Source organism: Hypomesus nipponensis, chromosome 28 (genome assembly GCF_054491055.1).
Source record: "Hypomesus nipponensis isolate SF chromosome 28, ASM5449105v1, whole genome shotgun sequence".
In the NCBI taxonomy this organism is placed as follows: Eukaryota; Metazoa; Chordata; class Actinopteri; order Osmeriformes; family Osmeridae; genus Hypomesus; species Hypomesus nipponensis.
In genome coordinates, this window is record NC_140388.1 from 5683279 (window position 1) to 5701576 (window position 18298).

Sequence of the window (18298 nt, forward strand, 5' to 3'; positions counted from 1 at the left end):
CGTTCCCTCCTGGCTGTTGAGAGATCAGTGATGACGATTTCACAACAAAATAAATAGATTTACATACAATGACAGCTTGTGTCAGCACATAAGCTTGGGCAAACACAAACATGGCCAGACCATCCTTCAAAACGAGTTTATTTAATGAAGTCATACAACTGAATTGCATGTCCCATTATTACATTGACATGACATCAACATGATCTTATTTATAATTGTGCTCTAATTAGTTGATACAAAAGCATGGTCATATTCAAAAGAAAGCGTGTGAATAACATGCTGTAGACACATCCTCTGATCTGGTGTTTTGTCTGAGGTAGACAGAGCTAAGGGCATTTTTTACCTGTAGGATCCATGAAAATGACAATCAAGGCCAATCACGTTTTTACTTATCAAAGTGGACTTTTCCCTGAACTGTTTCATTTCACGTCTCCATTTGAAAATCTGGGGCGATGTTTTCCACGAAACATCAACCATATTAACATGATCATTAAGCTTCATCCAGACTCAACCCTAAACACAGGCCCACCACAATACTTCACTGGCTCCTGGAAAAAAAGTATTCTTCTTCATGGAATTGATCTGACCGCTTCGCAGTAACCCTGTTCCACCCTCGTCTTCTTCTGTGGTCCTCTACGGGCGTAGTCCTGCTGTGGTGGGCTGCTGTCTGCTCACTGCAGTGGAGAGCTCTGGGTGGGGATCATGATCCTGGACTGCATGCTTTGGATCAGGGGTACTGTAGAAACAGACATCACAGTTCAGACATCACACTGTGGAGACACGGACATCACAGTTCAGACATCACCCTGTGGAGACACGGACATCACAGTTCAGACATCACACTGTGTAGACACAGACATCACAGTTCAGACATCACACTGTGTAGACACAGACATCACAGTTCAGACATCACACTGTGTAGACACAGACATCACAGTTCAGACATCACCCTGTGGAGACACAGACATCACAGTTCAGACATCACACTGTGTAGACACAGACATCACAGTTCAGACATCACCCTGTGGAGACACAGACATCACAGTTCAGACATCACCCTGTGGAGACACAGACATCACAGTTCAGACATCACACTGTGGAGACACAGACATCACAGTTCAGACATCACCCTGTGGAGACACGGACATCACAGTTCAGACATCACACTGTGTAGACACAGACGTCACAGCTCAGACATCACCCTGTGGAGACACGGACATCACAGCTCAGACATCACACTGTGTAGACACAGACATCACAGCTCAGACATTACACTGTGTAGACACAGACATCACAGCTCAGACATCACACTGTGTAGACACAGACATCACAGTTCAGACATCACACTGTGTAGAAACAGACATCACAGTTCAGACATCACCCTGTGGAGACACGGACATCACAGTTCAGACATCACCCTGTGGAGACACGGACATCACAGTTCAGACATCACACTGTGTAGACACAGACGTCACAGCTCAGACATCACCCTGTGGAGACACGGACATCACAGCTCAGACATCACACTGTGTAGACACAGACATCACAGCTCAGACATCACACTGTGTAGACACAGACGTCACAGCTCAGACATCACACTGTGTAGACACAGACATCACAGTTCAGACATCACACTGTGTAGACACAGACGTCACAGCTCAGACATCACACTGTGTAGACACAGACGTCACAGCTCAGACATCACACTGTGTAGACACAGACGTCACAGCTCAGACATTACACTGTGTAGACACAGACGTCACAGCTCAGACATCACACTGTGTAGACACAGACGTCACAGCTCAGACATCACACTGGAGACCCCGGGCAGAAGAGACAATGTTATGTTTATATTCAGTGTAAAGAGAGTGACATTCCAGTTGAAATCAAGAATATTTGGAATGTGTGTGTGTATGTGTGTCCCCTTACCCGTGTAATACACACTGGAGTCCCAACCCTCCTTTTGCCAGGCTGCGTTCCTGGTCTCCTCTCTGGACTGGAGGTCTTTATAAGCTGAAACACCACGTCTATATCATCAGAGTCTGTCACACAATACAGAGCATGGGCTCACCTCACACATGCTGTCTTTATAACCAGTGTGCCTTTGACTGAGACACACCATAAAATAACTATGAACTACATTACGTAACGCACAGACGCATGCTATACTTTGCCGCCCTAAAATATATAGTGTCTGTGTGTGTGTTAGTGTGCTGTAAGAGCATGTTAGTGTGCGTTTGTGTATGAGAGAGAGAAAGCAAGTTAGTGTGTGTGTGTTAGTGTGCTGTAAGAGCATGTTAGTTTGTTTGTGCACGTGCGAGCGGGAGCCTGTTTGTGTGTGTGTGTGTAAGTGTGTGAGTGCATGTGTCTTCTTGGTGTCGTCACTCACTCCACAGGTGATGGACCACGTACAGATCTCCTATCTGGGAGAAGAAACCTCCCACCGCCTCATCATTCTCCTGACGGTGTCTGATGGCTCGCGCCCTGGAAAGCACACGCACGCACACGCACGCACCGTAATAATCGGTGTCATCATTAACAATCCCAGCTCCCACTGTGCCGTCTGGAGTGTGCTGAAACCTACCAGTGGTTTCCCCATTCTATCATCGTCCCAGGCTGAAAGCACAGCAGACAGACAAGACAAAACACCATCATTAGACCACTTATACCCACAACCACTTACACCCCCCAGACTGGGCTGGAGAAAAAGTCTATTCATCATTACCGGTACATTCAGTCTACCACCTTGGAACACCATTTCCCAGTATGCTATGCTACAGTATAACAAACACTGGACAGGGGGATTTGAACCTGAGACCTCTTATTCTGCAGTCAAAAGCTCTACCACTGTGCTACACACTTCCCTCTAGTATGCTGTGTAGTATATTATACTGTACTATGCTCAGTGATTGTCCTGAACGCGTATGGTAAATCTAAGTTAAATCAAGTTTGGGGGGTTAAGTTGTTCGGCGTTTAGGATGATAAAAACAGCTCGTAGAACATGTTTCTGGTTTACAGCTTCACTAAAGCAGTGTCCAGACTTGGTCCCCTCGAGGCCACCGGGTGGAGGCGAGCCCTTGGCCCCACCTTGAGTTTGTAGGTTCGCATCTCGTAGATGTTGGGTCCAGCTCTGGGCGTGGGCTCGTTCCAGAAACTGAACTCCAGAAGCAGCTGGTTGCTTCTGGATAGCAACATCTTACTCCTCTCCCTACGAAACTCCTGGTACACCTTCACAGTAACAAGTGAAGGAAAAATTTAAGTAGCATCTCAATATTTTACACCCAAACAAAGCTTTTGATAAGATATGCTTTTATATATACACACACTAACTTGCTTTATATGAATACATTGACATATATATATTCAAAAACGACCAAATTCGACTACAAGTATATAACAATGGAATATATATTATAATCTACCGTCACCTTGTTGTTGTTTAGTTTGTTCAAGCATTCAGTCAGGGCAGGATATCCTCCCCTATACCTCCACAGATGCACTACAACATCAGAGACAGCAGAGGGCGCCGTCACACCACTGAAACACCCTTACACAGCTTTCTGTGTCTCTTCTCCCAACACCAGACTACTGTCCACACACGGCCAAGCTTGGCGAGAACAAACAAAAAGCCTCAGTATGCGCTAAAGCTCATAGTGGAAGGATTCAAATGTCACTGTTGTGGATCTGATGATATTTCAGACGATATGTCCGCGGTATTTGTTTAGGTATCCGAGTGTTATGGAAGCGCACACCTGTCTGGTCCTGGTCTCCATACCAGGTGTTCCAGCTGCCCACCACCTCACAGGGGAAGTCCTGGTCAACATGGAGCTTACTCTGTACCTCAGCCCTGGGGAGAGGGGGGGCCATAGTCACACAATAATAAGATATTCATCATAATGACAATAGCACTACCATTTACAAAATTGACAATGAGTCATAATAATGAGCAGAACTCTTGGTGTTAGGAGTTACAATAACTTATCGTAGCCCTTTTCCTACACATCAGTGCAACTCCAGAATACCGTAGGACTGATTAGAGATGCTGATATGGGGGTGTCAGGAAGCAGGTATGACTACATCAGCCCATGAGCACTCAACACCCAGGAAGAGGAGTCCTGTTTACTGGTGACACCGTAGAAGAAGACAGAGTAGGAGGATGAGGAGGAGGAGGAAGAAGAAGAACAACAGGAGGAGGAGGAGGAAACATACTCACTCCAGGTGGTTGTACGCCTCCAGACACTCGGGCTTCACGTTGTGAACTGAAAGATAGAGGGATGTTCACCTCTTGACGTGCTCGTGGGACGGCAAGAGGAGAGCTATTCTGACCCGTCGCAGGTGTGGTCAGACTGGACATGATTTGCCCTGGGGAATTTTGGCGTCATACAGCACTACGCTATTGATTGGTATTTTTGTACGCTCATTGCTCTCACTATGACAACATTGCTGCTGCATCTCATTGTCATTCAGGTCCCTGGAGGGCAGAACTCAGTAAATCACATAACGAGTTTTCTATGTTTTCCTTCGAGGCAACCTGAATGTCACACAATGGCATTCAGCAGACATTACTTAAACGGAATCCAATTCATTGTAAGAGTTTGGTGATATTTGGCATTAAATGTGCTTTGGAATAGAGGTAATAAATGTGTTTGTGCCTCGAATGCGTTGTGTTTTTGCCATTGTGTAGTCTCCACCCACACTGCATTTTGTACAGGTTACTGGTCTCCTTCTTGGACAGCAGGTTGGAATGGGTATCCTTCCTCACGTCTACTTTGTGCACAAACAGAGAACGGAACCAGCCATTGTCACCGCCGTCGGAAAACCTAAATAGACAAAGAAAATATCACCCTTTAAACCGTCTGGTGGAGTGCAGTGGAAAACCAGTGTTGGAGAGGCAACAAGTAGCTTCTACGGTCGAAGAATAGATACCAATTTCAGTGAGTAGAAGAGATTACTTGACGCCATCATTAGAGCACAGAAGAAGACGACCTGGGTTTGTTGCTTCCAACCCATGAGTTGAAGACTAAGAGTAGCATGGTTTTGTCACAGACTGTTGGTGACTGGTTGGACGCATGCATGGTATACAGGCCCAGGCTATGTTAACTTTAAGCACAAAATCTTTAGACCAGCTGCTGGGTCTATGTAACTCTGGTCCTTACATCTGTTGGGTATTATCTCAAACTCTAAGCACATGTCTGGTATTATCCATAACACTTTTGGGGGGGAACGAATCTGATTGTGATAATTCCCTCCAGTCAAACAGGGCAAAGTTCAGTAGCCCAGCAAATGATTAATACGGTTTAGGAAAAACAATGCTATCCCTTCTAATTGTTGTTACAACATAAGTGCTTGACTACTGTCATTATTAACACTTCGGAGAACGATATCTGAGGGAGACCGAAGCCAGCCTGGTTAAAGAGCAATGTGCTGAACGAACATTGTTTGGCTGCAAACGCACTTCGTCACCGAGAATGTAATTAAAGGGACATTATCGTTTACGCATTTCAATAAAAAGGTAATTCGATTTTACCTGCACACCCGCAACGTGACAGCATTTCTGTACAGTTTCCTTAGCTGGACCTTTGGTAACACTAAACTTGTTGCCGCCATCTTGCCCTGAAACAGTGTGAAACTGCTCTTGTCAGAGATTTGAAATGTAAAGTAAAGAGGGTCCAGGTTAATGTTTAGCTAGCAAATATCTGGCACTTACTTCCCTAATTCCGCGCATAGTTTAAATAACAATACATGCGCCACGGGTGACGCGTTTGTGCACTGGAGACGATAATTCCAAGAATAATATTGACTGTATGTATATAAATTATGTTGCATAACATTATAAACAGTTGGTAATCCGTATTTGTCGACTCTTCAGTTGTTCTGCCCGATCGACGTAGTTGCCAGGTCAAATTATAATCAGTTTAAAGCAGTTCCACTCAAAGTGTGTAAAACTTCAACTGTGTAATATTTTTCAGTACAATACAGCAGATATAATTAGACAGAAATATATGTGAAATACCAGATTAATCTCATTGCTCCTTTCCACTATGTTAAAGGTTAAAGCTGAAGGATAAAGGTCTATTAACCTAAAGGGTAAACCCACACCTCTGGATACCATATATAATAAACCGAATGGTCACCCCCAAACTTAGTTAGTAGGCGTAGGCCCATACTAAATCAAGCACAATGCACAGTTTTGCAAGAACTTGGCGACACATGTTAACCCAATTTATCATGACAAATCATGGCAGTTTTCTAACCAAATATAACTTGAAAGAAATACATATTTATGCTAACAAGTTGTTGCATGAGGATTTAGTTGAGTTATCAGGTGTCATCTGTCACGCTTGATGTCGTGCCACATGGTGCTGTGGAGAATCAGTTCATTTGCCATCTTGAGAAAGAGAGACATCTTCATCTCCTCCCCGTCATCACGAGGAGAGAGCAGAGCACACAGACCACGTGACGTGGTCAGCTCTTTCAGCTCTTGGCTTTCCTGAACGTATCGATTCTCCCTCCGTGTTTGACCGTCAGGTTTGGGAACGTGTCTTTCATGGAGCTCAGCAAGTCCTCAAAGTCCTGGTTCACAGGGACGTCCTGAGGGTCAGCCGGAGAAAGAGAGACACGGTGACGGACACAAACTCGCCTCGACATTGCACCGACATTTACATCATCCACGGGATACTCGAGGACACAAAGATGGCTGACTCACAGAGAAGTCCAAAGACTCGACAGCAGACTGTGGGTTTTCCTGAATGGACTTCAGAACGCCGTAGCAGCCTGCTGTCTGTATGGGGTTTCTGCCTATCTGAAAACAGAGATGAAGAGACACCACACATCAAACGCCTCTGGTAATCACACACACACACACACACACACACCGCTCCAGTCACACACACCACACACACGCACACCCTAACAGTCGCACACACAACACCCTCCACTCTAACATACACACACATGCAAACACACACACACACACGAAGGTCTTAGAAACACGGGTACCACATGCAAAGCCACCTGTCTCCGTAAGGGACTCTCTGAAGGTTCTGAGGTTCCACAAAGCTCAGACGGAGGTTCCAGGTCGAACCCCCGTATGTTCTTTTTGCACCTCAAAAGGGCCAGACGCAGAACCGTTCCACTGTTCACACGGCTCTCTCCTCCAAAGACACGTTTGCTCGAACGAAGCGATTGCTTTGGGCTCTGTTGCGTGATGTAAAGCAGCCGGCCGACACGAGCACATTGATCTGGGACGGTGTCAACGCAATACACGAAGAAAGTGGAAAACAACTTTGTCTCCATTTTATCTCCCAACCTCCAAGGCCCTCCTGTTGCTTTCAGAACTACATCCAATCTCACGTCTGTGTCTTACCCGAAGCGCTCTGATCGTCTTGTTTACTCTGAGGCCCATTGTGAAGCGAATGGCACCCTCGGGGGGTATGCGATTGTTACTGAGGAAGAGAACACACGCATACATACAAACAATAAGTGTGAAGCGGGCAATGTAACAGTTATGCCTTTCGAAAGAAAATCACTTAAAAGTTTGAGAGCAAGTCGCAATTCAAATTCAACATGGTATTTTGTGTTGGATTGTAGTTATGAACCCACAAATAAAGTCTGACTTGCAGCTACTATATTCAAATGTTTTAAACACCAAGAAACAAAACCAAACATGGAGCTGAATGTAGATTCAATTCAGACAGTCTGAAAGTTACAGTGACATCATACTGTTGATGTTGAATGACTGATTGATGGACTGACTGATTGTTTGATAGAAAATACGTTCTTGTCAAACAAGCCTGGAATTCTTTCTTGCGTCACATTTGTGGACTTACAGAAACGACAAACCATAAGACAGACACAAATATACAAACATTGACCATAACATCAGAATCACAGGAAAAAACAGACAACCTCATATGAATGACCATCCCATAGATACCTTATATTCAACTCCTCCAGAGTATTGTTATCTTTGAGAGCTTCTCCTAACGACACCGCACCTTCTCGTCCGAGGCCGTTATAGGACAAGTCCAGGCTACGAAGGAATATGTTAGCCTGGTAGACAGACAGAGAGAGATATCTGTGCAGCTCTGTGTCATAGCAGTCATATAGCGCATTCTCGGTTTGCCCTGTGTGTATCGATGCAAAACAAACTTTCATACTTTTCCCCCCAAAAAATAAACACAGCGCATGACTTTGTCTTGACCGGAACGAACCGTAAACAAGATAAGAAGTCAATTTTTCCCAGAGTCTTTTTCGGATTCATCTGTTGTGTGTTGGGGATGTGTAATAATATACATTTAGCAGACGCTCTTATTCAGAGTGACCTACAGTAAGTACAAGAACATTCCCCCCGAGGCAAGTAGAAGTGAAGTGCCTTGCCCAAGGACACAACATCATGTGGCACGGCGGGGAATCGATCCAGTAACCTTTTGATTACAAGCCCGACTCCCTCACTGCTCAGCCGTCTGACTCCCAACATAGATGAATGTGTGTCGCCGTGTGCCGTGGGTATGCTGTGTGGCCGTGTCAGGTGTGTTACCCCCAGGCCCGCAGACAGGGCCACGGCTCCTCTCCCTCGCAGGCAGTTCCAGGACAAGCTCAGATGTCTCAGACCCGTGTTCTCAGCCAGCGCTGGTCCTAGAACCTTCCCTGGGGCAGACACACACACATTCAGGTTCTGCTGGGCTGTAGGTAAACACACAGCACTTGTTTGTACTGTGAGATGTGTCATTTAGGTTTCTAAACACACACACACACACACAAAGGTTCTGCTGGGTTTCAGACACAGACATGTCTTTTTCATGGTCATTCTATCTTTGAAAGAGGGAGTGTGAACGTGTATACATAGCGAGAGAGAGAGGTCGAAGAGAGAGGCATGAATCGAGGGAGAGACAGCGAAAGGGAGACTGGGATTATACACATTGGCACAATGCATTTATTTGAACAAGGCTGTGCTCCACAGCATCGAAAGGCTGCCTGCGACGGCGACATCAACGACCGCGACATCAGCAGACAACCGCAGAGCGGGCGAATGTCGCCCCCGCTTGACTGACAGGCCTCATATTGAGGTTTCTCTGGAAGAACAGGGCCACGTGAGCACTTCCAGTGGCACATAAAGCATTCATAATCCTTTGAGGCACTGTAAAGTATTGAGGAGGGATATGGAGCGCCAGGGGGAGATCGATATCGATCACGGTTAGAGGCAGGAGGCATAGACGGGTCGATATGACGGTATAGATCACAGTTAGAGATACTAAGACTCTTGTGTCGTCTCAGTAAATGAGGTGCAGACGATGGGCCTCTCTTCAGTGAAGCCATTTTCTTGCTTTCAATTACCCGGACCTGTCTCATTCCTAATAACTCTCCGTTCATCTATCCGTCCGTCCATATATTCTCAAAGGGGCTCCTGTAGAGATCTCATCTTATTGACAATCCACCCCATTTTAATGAAGGAGAATATACTTGACCTTTGAATGCCACAAGCTGCTACAGAACATGATATTTTACTCAGCCATGCAACATGTTATTAGTGTTTACGTGTGTGTGTCTGTGTGCGCGAGTGTGTGTGTCTCTGTACGTGTGTGTCTGTGGGTGTGTGTGTGGGTGTGTGGGTGTGTGTGTGTCTGTGGGTGTACCCAGCAGTCTACCCAATTGTAGGTGTATTATTAAAGCAAGTAAGCAAGTGTTCAGCGTCCTCCTGGGTACACCCTCATGAGCTCTCTGCTCTGAGAGCTGATTAGGAAGCTATGAGCTTGAAATTGGAGGAGAGCAGTTTGGTTCGACTATCTGGATAAGTCATGGTGTGTCACTTAAATGTGTTTATCCCCCAGTTAGGGGCTGTCGCCTGGAACAAGCACACTTTGAAAGCCTTCGTCCTCATTAGGACTGACACCTTTTGTTTTTGAAACATCGCCCTCACGAGGAAGCGACCACGCGTGAGATGAGAGGACAGGCATTTCACAGATGAATGTTAACGGAATGTCGGAAAAGGGGAACGCTTTCTTGACTTGGAGTTGGAGCAAATCATTCCACGATGTTAGCTTTTGATCAATCCGGAGAAGACAACAACAACAAATGCTGGCGTGCACTGTGACAGAGCACGACCCATCCTCCACCTCTGCATCGCACCCCAGGCGACAACACACCTCCTCTCCCAAGAAGAATCCCCAACTGCCGCCGCCACCCCCTCCCCCCATCCATACCTGCCTCCTCTCCCAGGGAGTTATGGCTCAGATCCAGGCTCTCCAGGCGGGTGTTGGAGGTCAGGGCGCGTGCCAGCGGCCGGCCGGCCCCGTCCCCCAGCTGGTTCCCTGCCAGGCCCAGTCTGACCAGCGTGCTGTTCTCCTGAAGCATGCTGGCTAGCGCCCACGCACCACGCTCCCCCAGCTGGTTCTCTGACAGGTCCACGTCTGATACACACCCACACACAGACACACACACACAGACAGGGACAGACACACACACACACACACAGGGAACACATGGGGATGTCATTTACATCGAGGGTTAGATCCTTCTACTATGGTGTGGGGGGTTAAAATCTTGACTGGTAGCCATCGGAGGAAGTTATAACAAGCCATGCTGCGAGTGTGTTTTATCGGGCACGTTCTTATCTACTGGAGAAGGCGATTGTTATCCCGTGCTCGTCAGCGGTAAGTCATGCAGGTTACTCATGCTGGGCTTTTAGAATGACAGTAATTAAGGTTAGAATTAGCAGCCTTGTCATTCTGGTGCCATGTAATAACATGCTTGGCAGAGAACAATCTAATATGTCATCTGTGGAGAGGGAGAGAGAGAGAGAAGCGGTAGGGGTGAGAGAACAAGAGTGACACATAGAAAAATAGAGAGGGAGTGCGCGTGTGTGTGTGTGAGAGAGAGAGAGAGAGAGAGAGAGAGAGAGAGAGAGAGAGTGAGAGAGAGTGAGAGAGAGAGAGAGAGAGAGAGAGAGAGAGCGAGAGTGATGCCCAGTAGCAGACAGGTGGGGAGAGTGGTGCACAGGTGGGAGAGATGGCGAGAAAGGGAGAGAGAGGGAAAGTGAGAGAGAGTGAGGGATGGAGAGAAAGAGGGGGATGGACAGAGAAAGCAAGAGAAAGTAAGAGAGAGAGAGAAGGAGAGAAAGAGAAAGAGAGAGAGAGAGAGACAGCGAGAGAGACAGCGAGAGAGAGAGAGAAAGACAGCGAGAGAGAGAGAGAGAGAAAGACAGCGAGAGAGAGAGAGATAGAAAGAGAGAGAGAGAGAGAGAGAGAGAGAGAGAGAGAGAGAGAAATCACCTGTGATGTAACAGTTCTCCTTTAACATATCTGCCACTGCCACTCCTCCCATCCCTTCCATCCAATTATCCCTCAAGTTCAGCTTCAGGATGGAGGTGTTGGTTACCAAGGGAACGGCCAGCGCTTTGGTACCCTGCACGCAGCACAGGGAAGACTCTTGAGTGAGCGCCAAACTTGCTTTTTCTACCGCGCTCGTTTTCTTTTCTTGCTATTCCGAAAAAAGGGAACAAGATTTTGCTCAGTAGAGTGTTTGTGCGGGGAAAGCAGGCAGGTGTGTGACTGAGTGGTTTCAAGGCAGCTATTATGAGCTATGACTGCGCACGTCTAATGGCTGTTAAAAGGGTCCCCTCCTTACAGCCGGGCTTCTGTGTTTCAGCTCAACTAAAAGAAGCTGCGGCAGGCTGTCGAAAGACTCAAACGGAAAAAGCACCGATTTGCGGCGAGCCCTCTGGTAGCGTGCAACCCTAAATGAACTTGAGCCACGCGGCCTCATCGGGTTTCACAACAGAAGAGACGAACACACGATCGTCCGTCCTGGACGTGATTGGCCGCGGCTGCGACAGCTCCTACCCGTGGGCCCAAGCCGTGGTGCATCATGGTCAGCTCCCTGCTCTGCAGGCGTCTGACAGCAAAGGATGCTGGGACCACCCCGAGCGTGCGACACGCCTCTCTGTAGCTGGCCTGGCCTGTGGGGTCGTACGCCCCTGCTTCACCTGCGGCGCAAACACACGCACACACACACGTCCATCACGCGTGAAACACACATATACACATTGCAATCCCACCTACAAAAAAACGCGCGCGCACCTGGCATGCACACTTGTTGATCTCACATAAAACACGCACGCACACATACGCACGCTCACGTCTTTGTCTCAAGAGGCGGTAACTATCAGACTGCATTTAGCATCACGGAGACGTTAGTTGCTGCGACGTGGTCAGGGGGCAAACGCTAGCAAAACACCGAGCTAGTGAAGTATCTGCCTGTAAGGACACCTGTCACTGTGACTTTGGGGGATTCCTTCACGGATGGTCGGTTGTACCGAGTTTGGGTCGCTCACTCACAGAACAGATGGCCCGTCGTTTGATAGGGAGAGAGAGAGAGAAAGAGAGCGGGGGGGGGGGGGTAAGAGGGAGGGAGATGGAGAGAGACAGAAGAGGAAACAATAGCAGAGAGAGAAAGGGAGAGAGAGAGAAAGGGATAGAGAAAGAGAGAGTGAGAGAGCCCTACAGCTCTCTGACACCTTTTATCATAATGCAGGATGATTCACCCGCCTTCTTCCTCTCCCTCCGTGTCTCTCCTTCGCCCTCCCTCCCCTCCCTCCCTCCCTCCTTCGTTCGCCCTCTCTCCGTTGTTCGACGGGCTCGTCTTACCTTCCATCTCCAAGTCGGTGTCGTACTCGCCGTCCTCGCTGATGACGCCCTCTGTCCCCCTGCCCTGGCCCTCTGCGCCCTCCTCCTCCTCCTCCTCCTCCTCCTCCACCTCTCCCTCCATTCTCTGACCCTCGCCTGGCACCTCCCCCTCGGGGCGGGGCCGCCGCCCGCCGGAGACCGTCCCCGGCTGGGTCACTGTCTGACAGGAGGAGAGGTGTGATTGTTGGTTGAGGCCTGAGGGACATGTTGACAGTCCAATCAGCTGTTAGAGCCAGATGGTTTGAGGCAGGCTCTACGGGCTTGGACAGCTTGAGAAGAATGCGAGTTACTACGCAGCATGTGTGTGTGTGTGTGAGTGTGAATGTTTCTTTATTCATGCGTGCATATGCATGTGTGTGTCTTTATGCGTGTGTGCATATGGGTGTGTGTCTGTGTGTGTGGGGGTGAGTATGTTCCTTTATTCATGCGCGCAAATGCATGTGTGTGTCTTCAAGCATGTGTGCATGTGTGTGTGAGGTGTGCATATGCATATGTGTGTTTACACGTGTGTGCGTGCACGTGTTTATGTTTGGATCTATCGAGGCAGGCTTCTTCGTCGCCCGGCGAAAGCCTGAAAGCGTGGCACCAGGTGTCTGCATTGTTTGGCCAATCAGCTGTAATTACTGACTAATGTGCTGCTGATCAGAGCCAGATAGACTGGAGATGTTGCCTGCCCTCCAGCTCTGGCTCAAGTTGTGGTCGCAGCGGGGGGGTGCTGGATAATGGAGAGTGCAGGAGACCAATCGTCGTCATCCTCATCCGGATTCTGTCACTGTATCTCATCGTCGTCCATATCCTCATCCCTATGGTCATCGTTGTACTTGTCGTCATCACCACTACTCCGGTGTGTCAGAGCAGCTGCCATCGACCTACCTGGTCGGTTCTCATCGTCATCCTTCTTATGATCGTCACTGGTATCATCATCATCATCATCATCATCATCATCATCATCATCCTCCTTATTATGATCATCACTGGTATCATCATCATCATCATCATCATCCTTATTATGATCATCACTGATATCATCATCATCATCATCATCCTTATTATGTTAATCACTGATATCATCATCATCCTTATTATGATCATCACTGGTATCATAATCATCCTCCTTATTATGATCATCACTGTTATCATCATCATCATCATCATCATCATCATCATCATCATCTCTATTCAGTGTGCCTGACCAGTCACCATCTACCTACCTGGTGGTCATGATCGTCATCACCACTCCTACTGTGTGTCTGACCAGTCACCTACCTGGCCGTCCTCCAGGCTGAGGGCTCCATGAGTTCCACCACCTCGACGGTCTTCCTCCTCCCCCTCCTCCGGGCCCCGTCCATCGGTGTCCCTCTCCCCTCCCTGGTCTTCAAGCACGGAGGCCAGGCGGGCCTCCATCACCAGCTTCTTCCCCACCATGCTGCCTCTGCTTGGGTTTGGTTTAGTGTGTCCCAGGATTGTTAGACCGGAGAAGGTAGTCAGGCTGGTGAGTGTGTGATCAGTGCAGCGCAGTGAGGCTAACCAGTAATCTTCCGCTGGCTCCACTAACCAGGATCCTTGGGAGGGTCAATCCTCAACTGCCACCCCGCTCGGCTAATTAGAGAGCTGCTGGCGTGACTTCCTGGTTGCTGCCAGCCAATCCACAGGAGGGGGAGGGAGTTGGTTTAGTGTTTGTCTGGTTTGCTTTGTTTGTGTGTTGCCATGGAGCTGAGTGGTGTGCTGAGTGTGTTGTGAAAGGCCGCTCGAGGTAAGGCAGGCAGTCTTGCTCTCTGAGACAATCAACGAACACAGGAAAGCGGAGAACTTTCTAGACCTTCTCAATCAGCCGTGTTTACATGCGGAATCCCATTCGACACAGTCAGACCTGAGCTTCCCAACTGGCCGGAGGGGGAAGTAGAAAAAGACACGCACAAACGTTTTGACGTATAATGTAAATGTTTTCTTTTATTAGTAAGTTGATGTAAAGTCCTTGCCGAGTATATGCATTAAAATGGAAATCGTCAAGGTTCAATTTCACAAGAAGAAGAAGAAGGGGTCATCTTCAGAGCGGAGGCTGTTTGGGCTGGAGTTTGGACCTAGCAGCAGCAGCAGCAGCGATGCAAACAAGAAGAGAGACACACTCAGATAGCCCCCCCCCCCCCCCCAAAAGAGATACCACAGAACCCCCCCCCCCCCACCCCCCTCCCCCCCCCCCGGACCCAGGCTAGCCTCCAACCACCAGAGCACAGCACCCACCCCCTCCATCCAGTGACCACGCCCCTCCCCCTGAGCATAAAGCTGCCCTATCCCCGAGGACAGGGTGTCCCTATGGCCTGACAGAGCTGGCTGACAGACAGCTGGACGACAACACACAACGCAGCTCTGAAAGCATCATCTCCACCTGCCTCTGTTGCTGAGCAACAGCTGCTCCCAGTTTGGAGGTGGAGACTTTGACGGCTGGTTAATAGTTAGCTGAGCATCGATATGGTACTGATATCTAGATACAGATATGGATTGGGCCAGCTGATATATATATGTATAAACGGTCTGTTGGTTGGCCCTGATAACGTTATGTTTTGAATCAAGAGGAGACATGGAATATCATGCATTCAGAAGACTGCTGGTTCTCCCATTCCTAGAATATATCTCTTGCATACAGCAAGCGGAGAAAGACAAACGCTATCCATTTATATAATCAAAATACATTCTTAGAAAAAGTTGAAATAGTTCCTTTTTAATATTGTCCTCTGTCTGTGAATATACATAGGCTATATTTATAGAGATTCTTTTTTGTGGTTGTCGTTTCACATTTTGCATCACAGAGATTTGGCGTCTCTCATCCCAATTCCGATTAATCAGCATAAACAAGTACGGTGGAGAAAACATTCAATCAGAGTTACGAGTTGTCTACCCTCCCGGCAATTAAAAGAAAACAACATTTGCCACAAAAAAAAATCATTTATATGCATTAGAAGACAACACTGAAATCCAATCGTTTTTTTTGTTTTTTTTTATCATGCCATTTAAAAAAAACTAGGACAGCGTGCTTGAGCAGGCAAGAGCATGAAGGAAAACCACCACAAGTTACTGCAGGTTTGGTGAACGTGGAATGGTGCTTTTGTCCATTGACCTTTGACCCCCCTCAGCCTCACAAAACAATGGCCTCGCGACCCACACAGAGAACATGGCAGTGTTGCCTTTGAACAGGAAATGAGAAACACACCGTGTCAACAACCAAAGCCGCTGAGGAAGTACCGACCATTTTCCTCAGCAAACACATCGTAACAGCTGCTTTGTCACTGGACAGGCTCACATGCATACCAAGGTGGCTGCTTGGGCAGGGTGTACTGGAACGATAAACGCACTCTGAATTCTGAGGTAAGAATGGAGGACGGTGCCGGCGGCCGAACACTGCTGTCGTCACGACACACACACTCGAGCGCGCACATGTCCACGCGCACACACATCCACGTGGACACGCAAGACCCCTCCAAACAGGTGTCAGGTCACAGTGAGAGAAGGGATGAGAGGGTTAGCATCACCACTTATAAGTGGGTAGGTAGAAAAAGGTGTTGGGAGAGGGAGAGGGAGAGGGAGAGACAGAGAGAGAGAGGGAGAGAGAGAGAGAGAGAGTGCTGGGAGGAAGATAATGAGCAAAAAGGAGAAAAGAAGGGGGATAGGGGGAGAAAGAGAGAGAGAGAGGGAGGGAGAGAAACAAAGAGGGAGGTAGATAATGAGAAGGGTGACAAGGGGGAGGGTTGCAGCTTCATCTGAGGACAGCCCCGCTGAGCAGTGACAGCAACAACACGACAGCATGCTGCAGCCTTCAGCACAGTCGGGCCGTGTGGACATAGAGTAGGAGGAGACACAGCACACAGGCAGGATGGGAGATGTAGGAGAACACAGGCAGGATGGGAGATGTAGGAGAACACAGGCAGGATGGGAGATGTAGGAGAACACAGGCAGGATGGGAGATGGGGGTTATGCTGGCACTTGCGAAGCATGAGTTTGTCAAGAACAAACCCCAACCTCTCAATTTCCATCCCTCCCTCCATCCATCCTTCTTTCCATCCTTCTTTCGCTCTCTGCTCCATCCTTCCCTCCATCCTTCTCTCCCTCTCGGCTCTTTCTTTACAACATAAAGCGTTGGTTATCTGTCCAGGCGAGGAGAGCTTGGAGCAGAACACACCTGTCTGAGGATGACTCATGGCATAGCAACGGTGAGACAGCTACCCTGTCTCATTCACATCCACATTGCAGACCAGAGTAATGGATAACACATACCCACATTGCAGACCAGAGTAATGGAAAACACATACCCACATTGCAGACCAGAGTAATGGAAAACACATACCCACATTGCAGACCAGAGTAATGGATAACACATACCCACATTGCAGACCAGAGTAATGGAAAACACATACCCACATTGCAGACCAGAGTAATGGAAAACACATACCCACATTGCAGACCAGAGTAATGGATAACACATACCCACATTGCAGACCAGAGTAATGGAAAACACATACCCACATTGCAGACCAGAGTAATGGAAAACACATACCCACATTGCAGACCAGAGTAATGGATAACGAACACACCCACATTGCAGACCAGAGTAACGGATGACACATTCACACCCGTATTACAGACCAGAGTAAAGGATAATGCCTTAATCCCCATATCAAAGACCGTCGTGTGAAGTATGTATTCGTGCCTTCACATCCACCTTACAGACCAGAGTAATGGATGATGTCTTAATACACCAGATTTGGGGCTTAGGATAATAGCACATCTCTGAGAGGAACCACCAGGCAGCAGATGTATTCTGACTGGCTGTCGGATCTGAGACTGGTGCGGGTCTGGCTTGACAGAACATGGCCAAGAGGCTGAGGTTGTGTCAGAGCGTGCCTCCTCATTATTCCGTAAGAGTCCCAACTTCCCACCTGTCATCGTCACGAGGCCCACTTGTCTCTGTGTCTGTCATGCTGTCTGTCACTCTAACTCACTGGCTCACTGGGTACCGGAGTGTGTGTGTGTGTGTGTGAGTAGGTGCGTGCCTGTGTGGGTATGTGGGCTGGTGTTTGTGTACGTGTCTCTCGCCCTGTCACCCTCTCTTGCTCGTCCCGTCGCTCTCATTTTTCTCTCTCTCTGCCACCGTCTCCCCCCTTTCTCCCACTGTCTCTCTCTCTCCCACCGTCTCTTTCTCTCTCTCTCCCTCCCACTGTCTCTCTCTCTCCCACCGTCTCTCTCTCTCTCCCACCGTCTCTCTCTCTCTCCGTCTCCCTTTCATCCTCCCCCTCCTTAGCTCCCATCTCTCCTCCCCTTGTGTCTCTCTCTGGTTGTGTCTCTCCCCCCTAGCATGATGAAGTGAGAATACAACAGCAAGCTGCCCGCAAACAGCAGGCGTGGCGACAACGCGTCCGGGGGGGGGCGGGGGGTTCTCGTAAATGTACAACCTCAGCAGAAGGTGATGGCTCTTCACGTTAAACAACACAGAGTAAATACGGCTCTACTAGATTCTTGTCTTGCTCATGCATTAACAGGAAGGCAGGTCACTGGGCAGGCACCACGTCAGGAATCATGATGAAGACGTAACCGAAGAAAAACTGAACAAAACACTTCTTTTT

General features: G+C 48.2%; 2 protein-coding genes across 3 annotated transcripts; both read right to left on the minus strand.

The window, feature by feature from the left end:
- Positions 1-121: 121 nt before the first annotated feature.
- On the minus strand, positions 122-5865 carry nipsnap1 (nipsnap homolog 1 (C. elegans)). 2 transcript variants are annotated; one of them, XM_084695104.1, is made up of 11 exons: positions 5708-5865; positions 5528-5613; positions 4696-4820; positions 4214-4259; positions 3753-3847; positions 3429-3499; positions 3088-3219; positions 2585-2616; positions 2390-2484; positions 1930-2013; positions 122-736 (listed from the first exon to the last, which is right to left on the minus strand). In XM_084695104.1, the coding sequence occupies exons 1-11, from the start codon at positions 5723-5725 to the stop codon at positions 672-674; spliced, it is 849 nt and encodes a 282-aa protein (XP_084551230.1). In that variant the 5' UTR covers positions 5726-5865; the 3' UTR covers positions 122-671. The 2 variants fall into 2 exon arrangements, with proteins under 2 accessions (XP_084551230.1, XP_084551229.1); XM_084695103.1 differs by having other exon boundaries at positions 3088-3228; positions 5708-5864.
- A 75-nt stretch (positions 5866-5940) lies between these two features.
- Positions 5941-14108, minus strand: lrrc74b (leucine rich repeat containing 74B). The gene is made up of 10 exons (XM_084695314.1): positions 13950-14108; positions 12645-12906; positions 11841-11983; positions 11271-11403; positions 10203-10409; positions 8540-8649; positions 7937-8052; positions 7367-7445; positions 6707-6802; positions 5941-6591 (listed from the first exon to the last, which is right to left on the minus strand). The coding sequence occupies exons 1-10, from the start codon at positions 14106-14108 to the stop codon at positions 6475-6477; spliced, it is 1422 nt and encodes a 473-aa protein (XP_084551440.1). The 3' UTR covers positions 5941-6474.
- Between the last annotated feature and the right edge of the window lie 4190 nt (positions 14109-18298).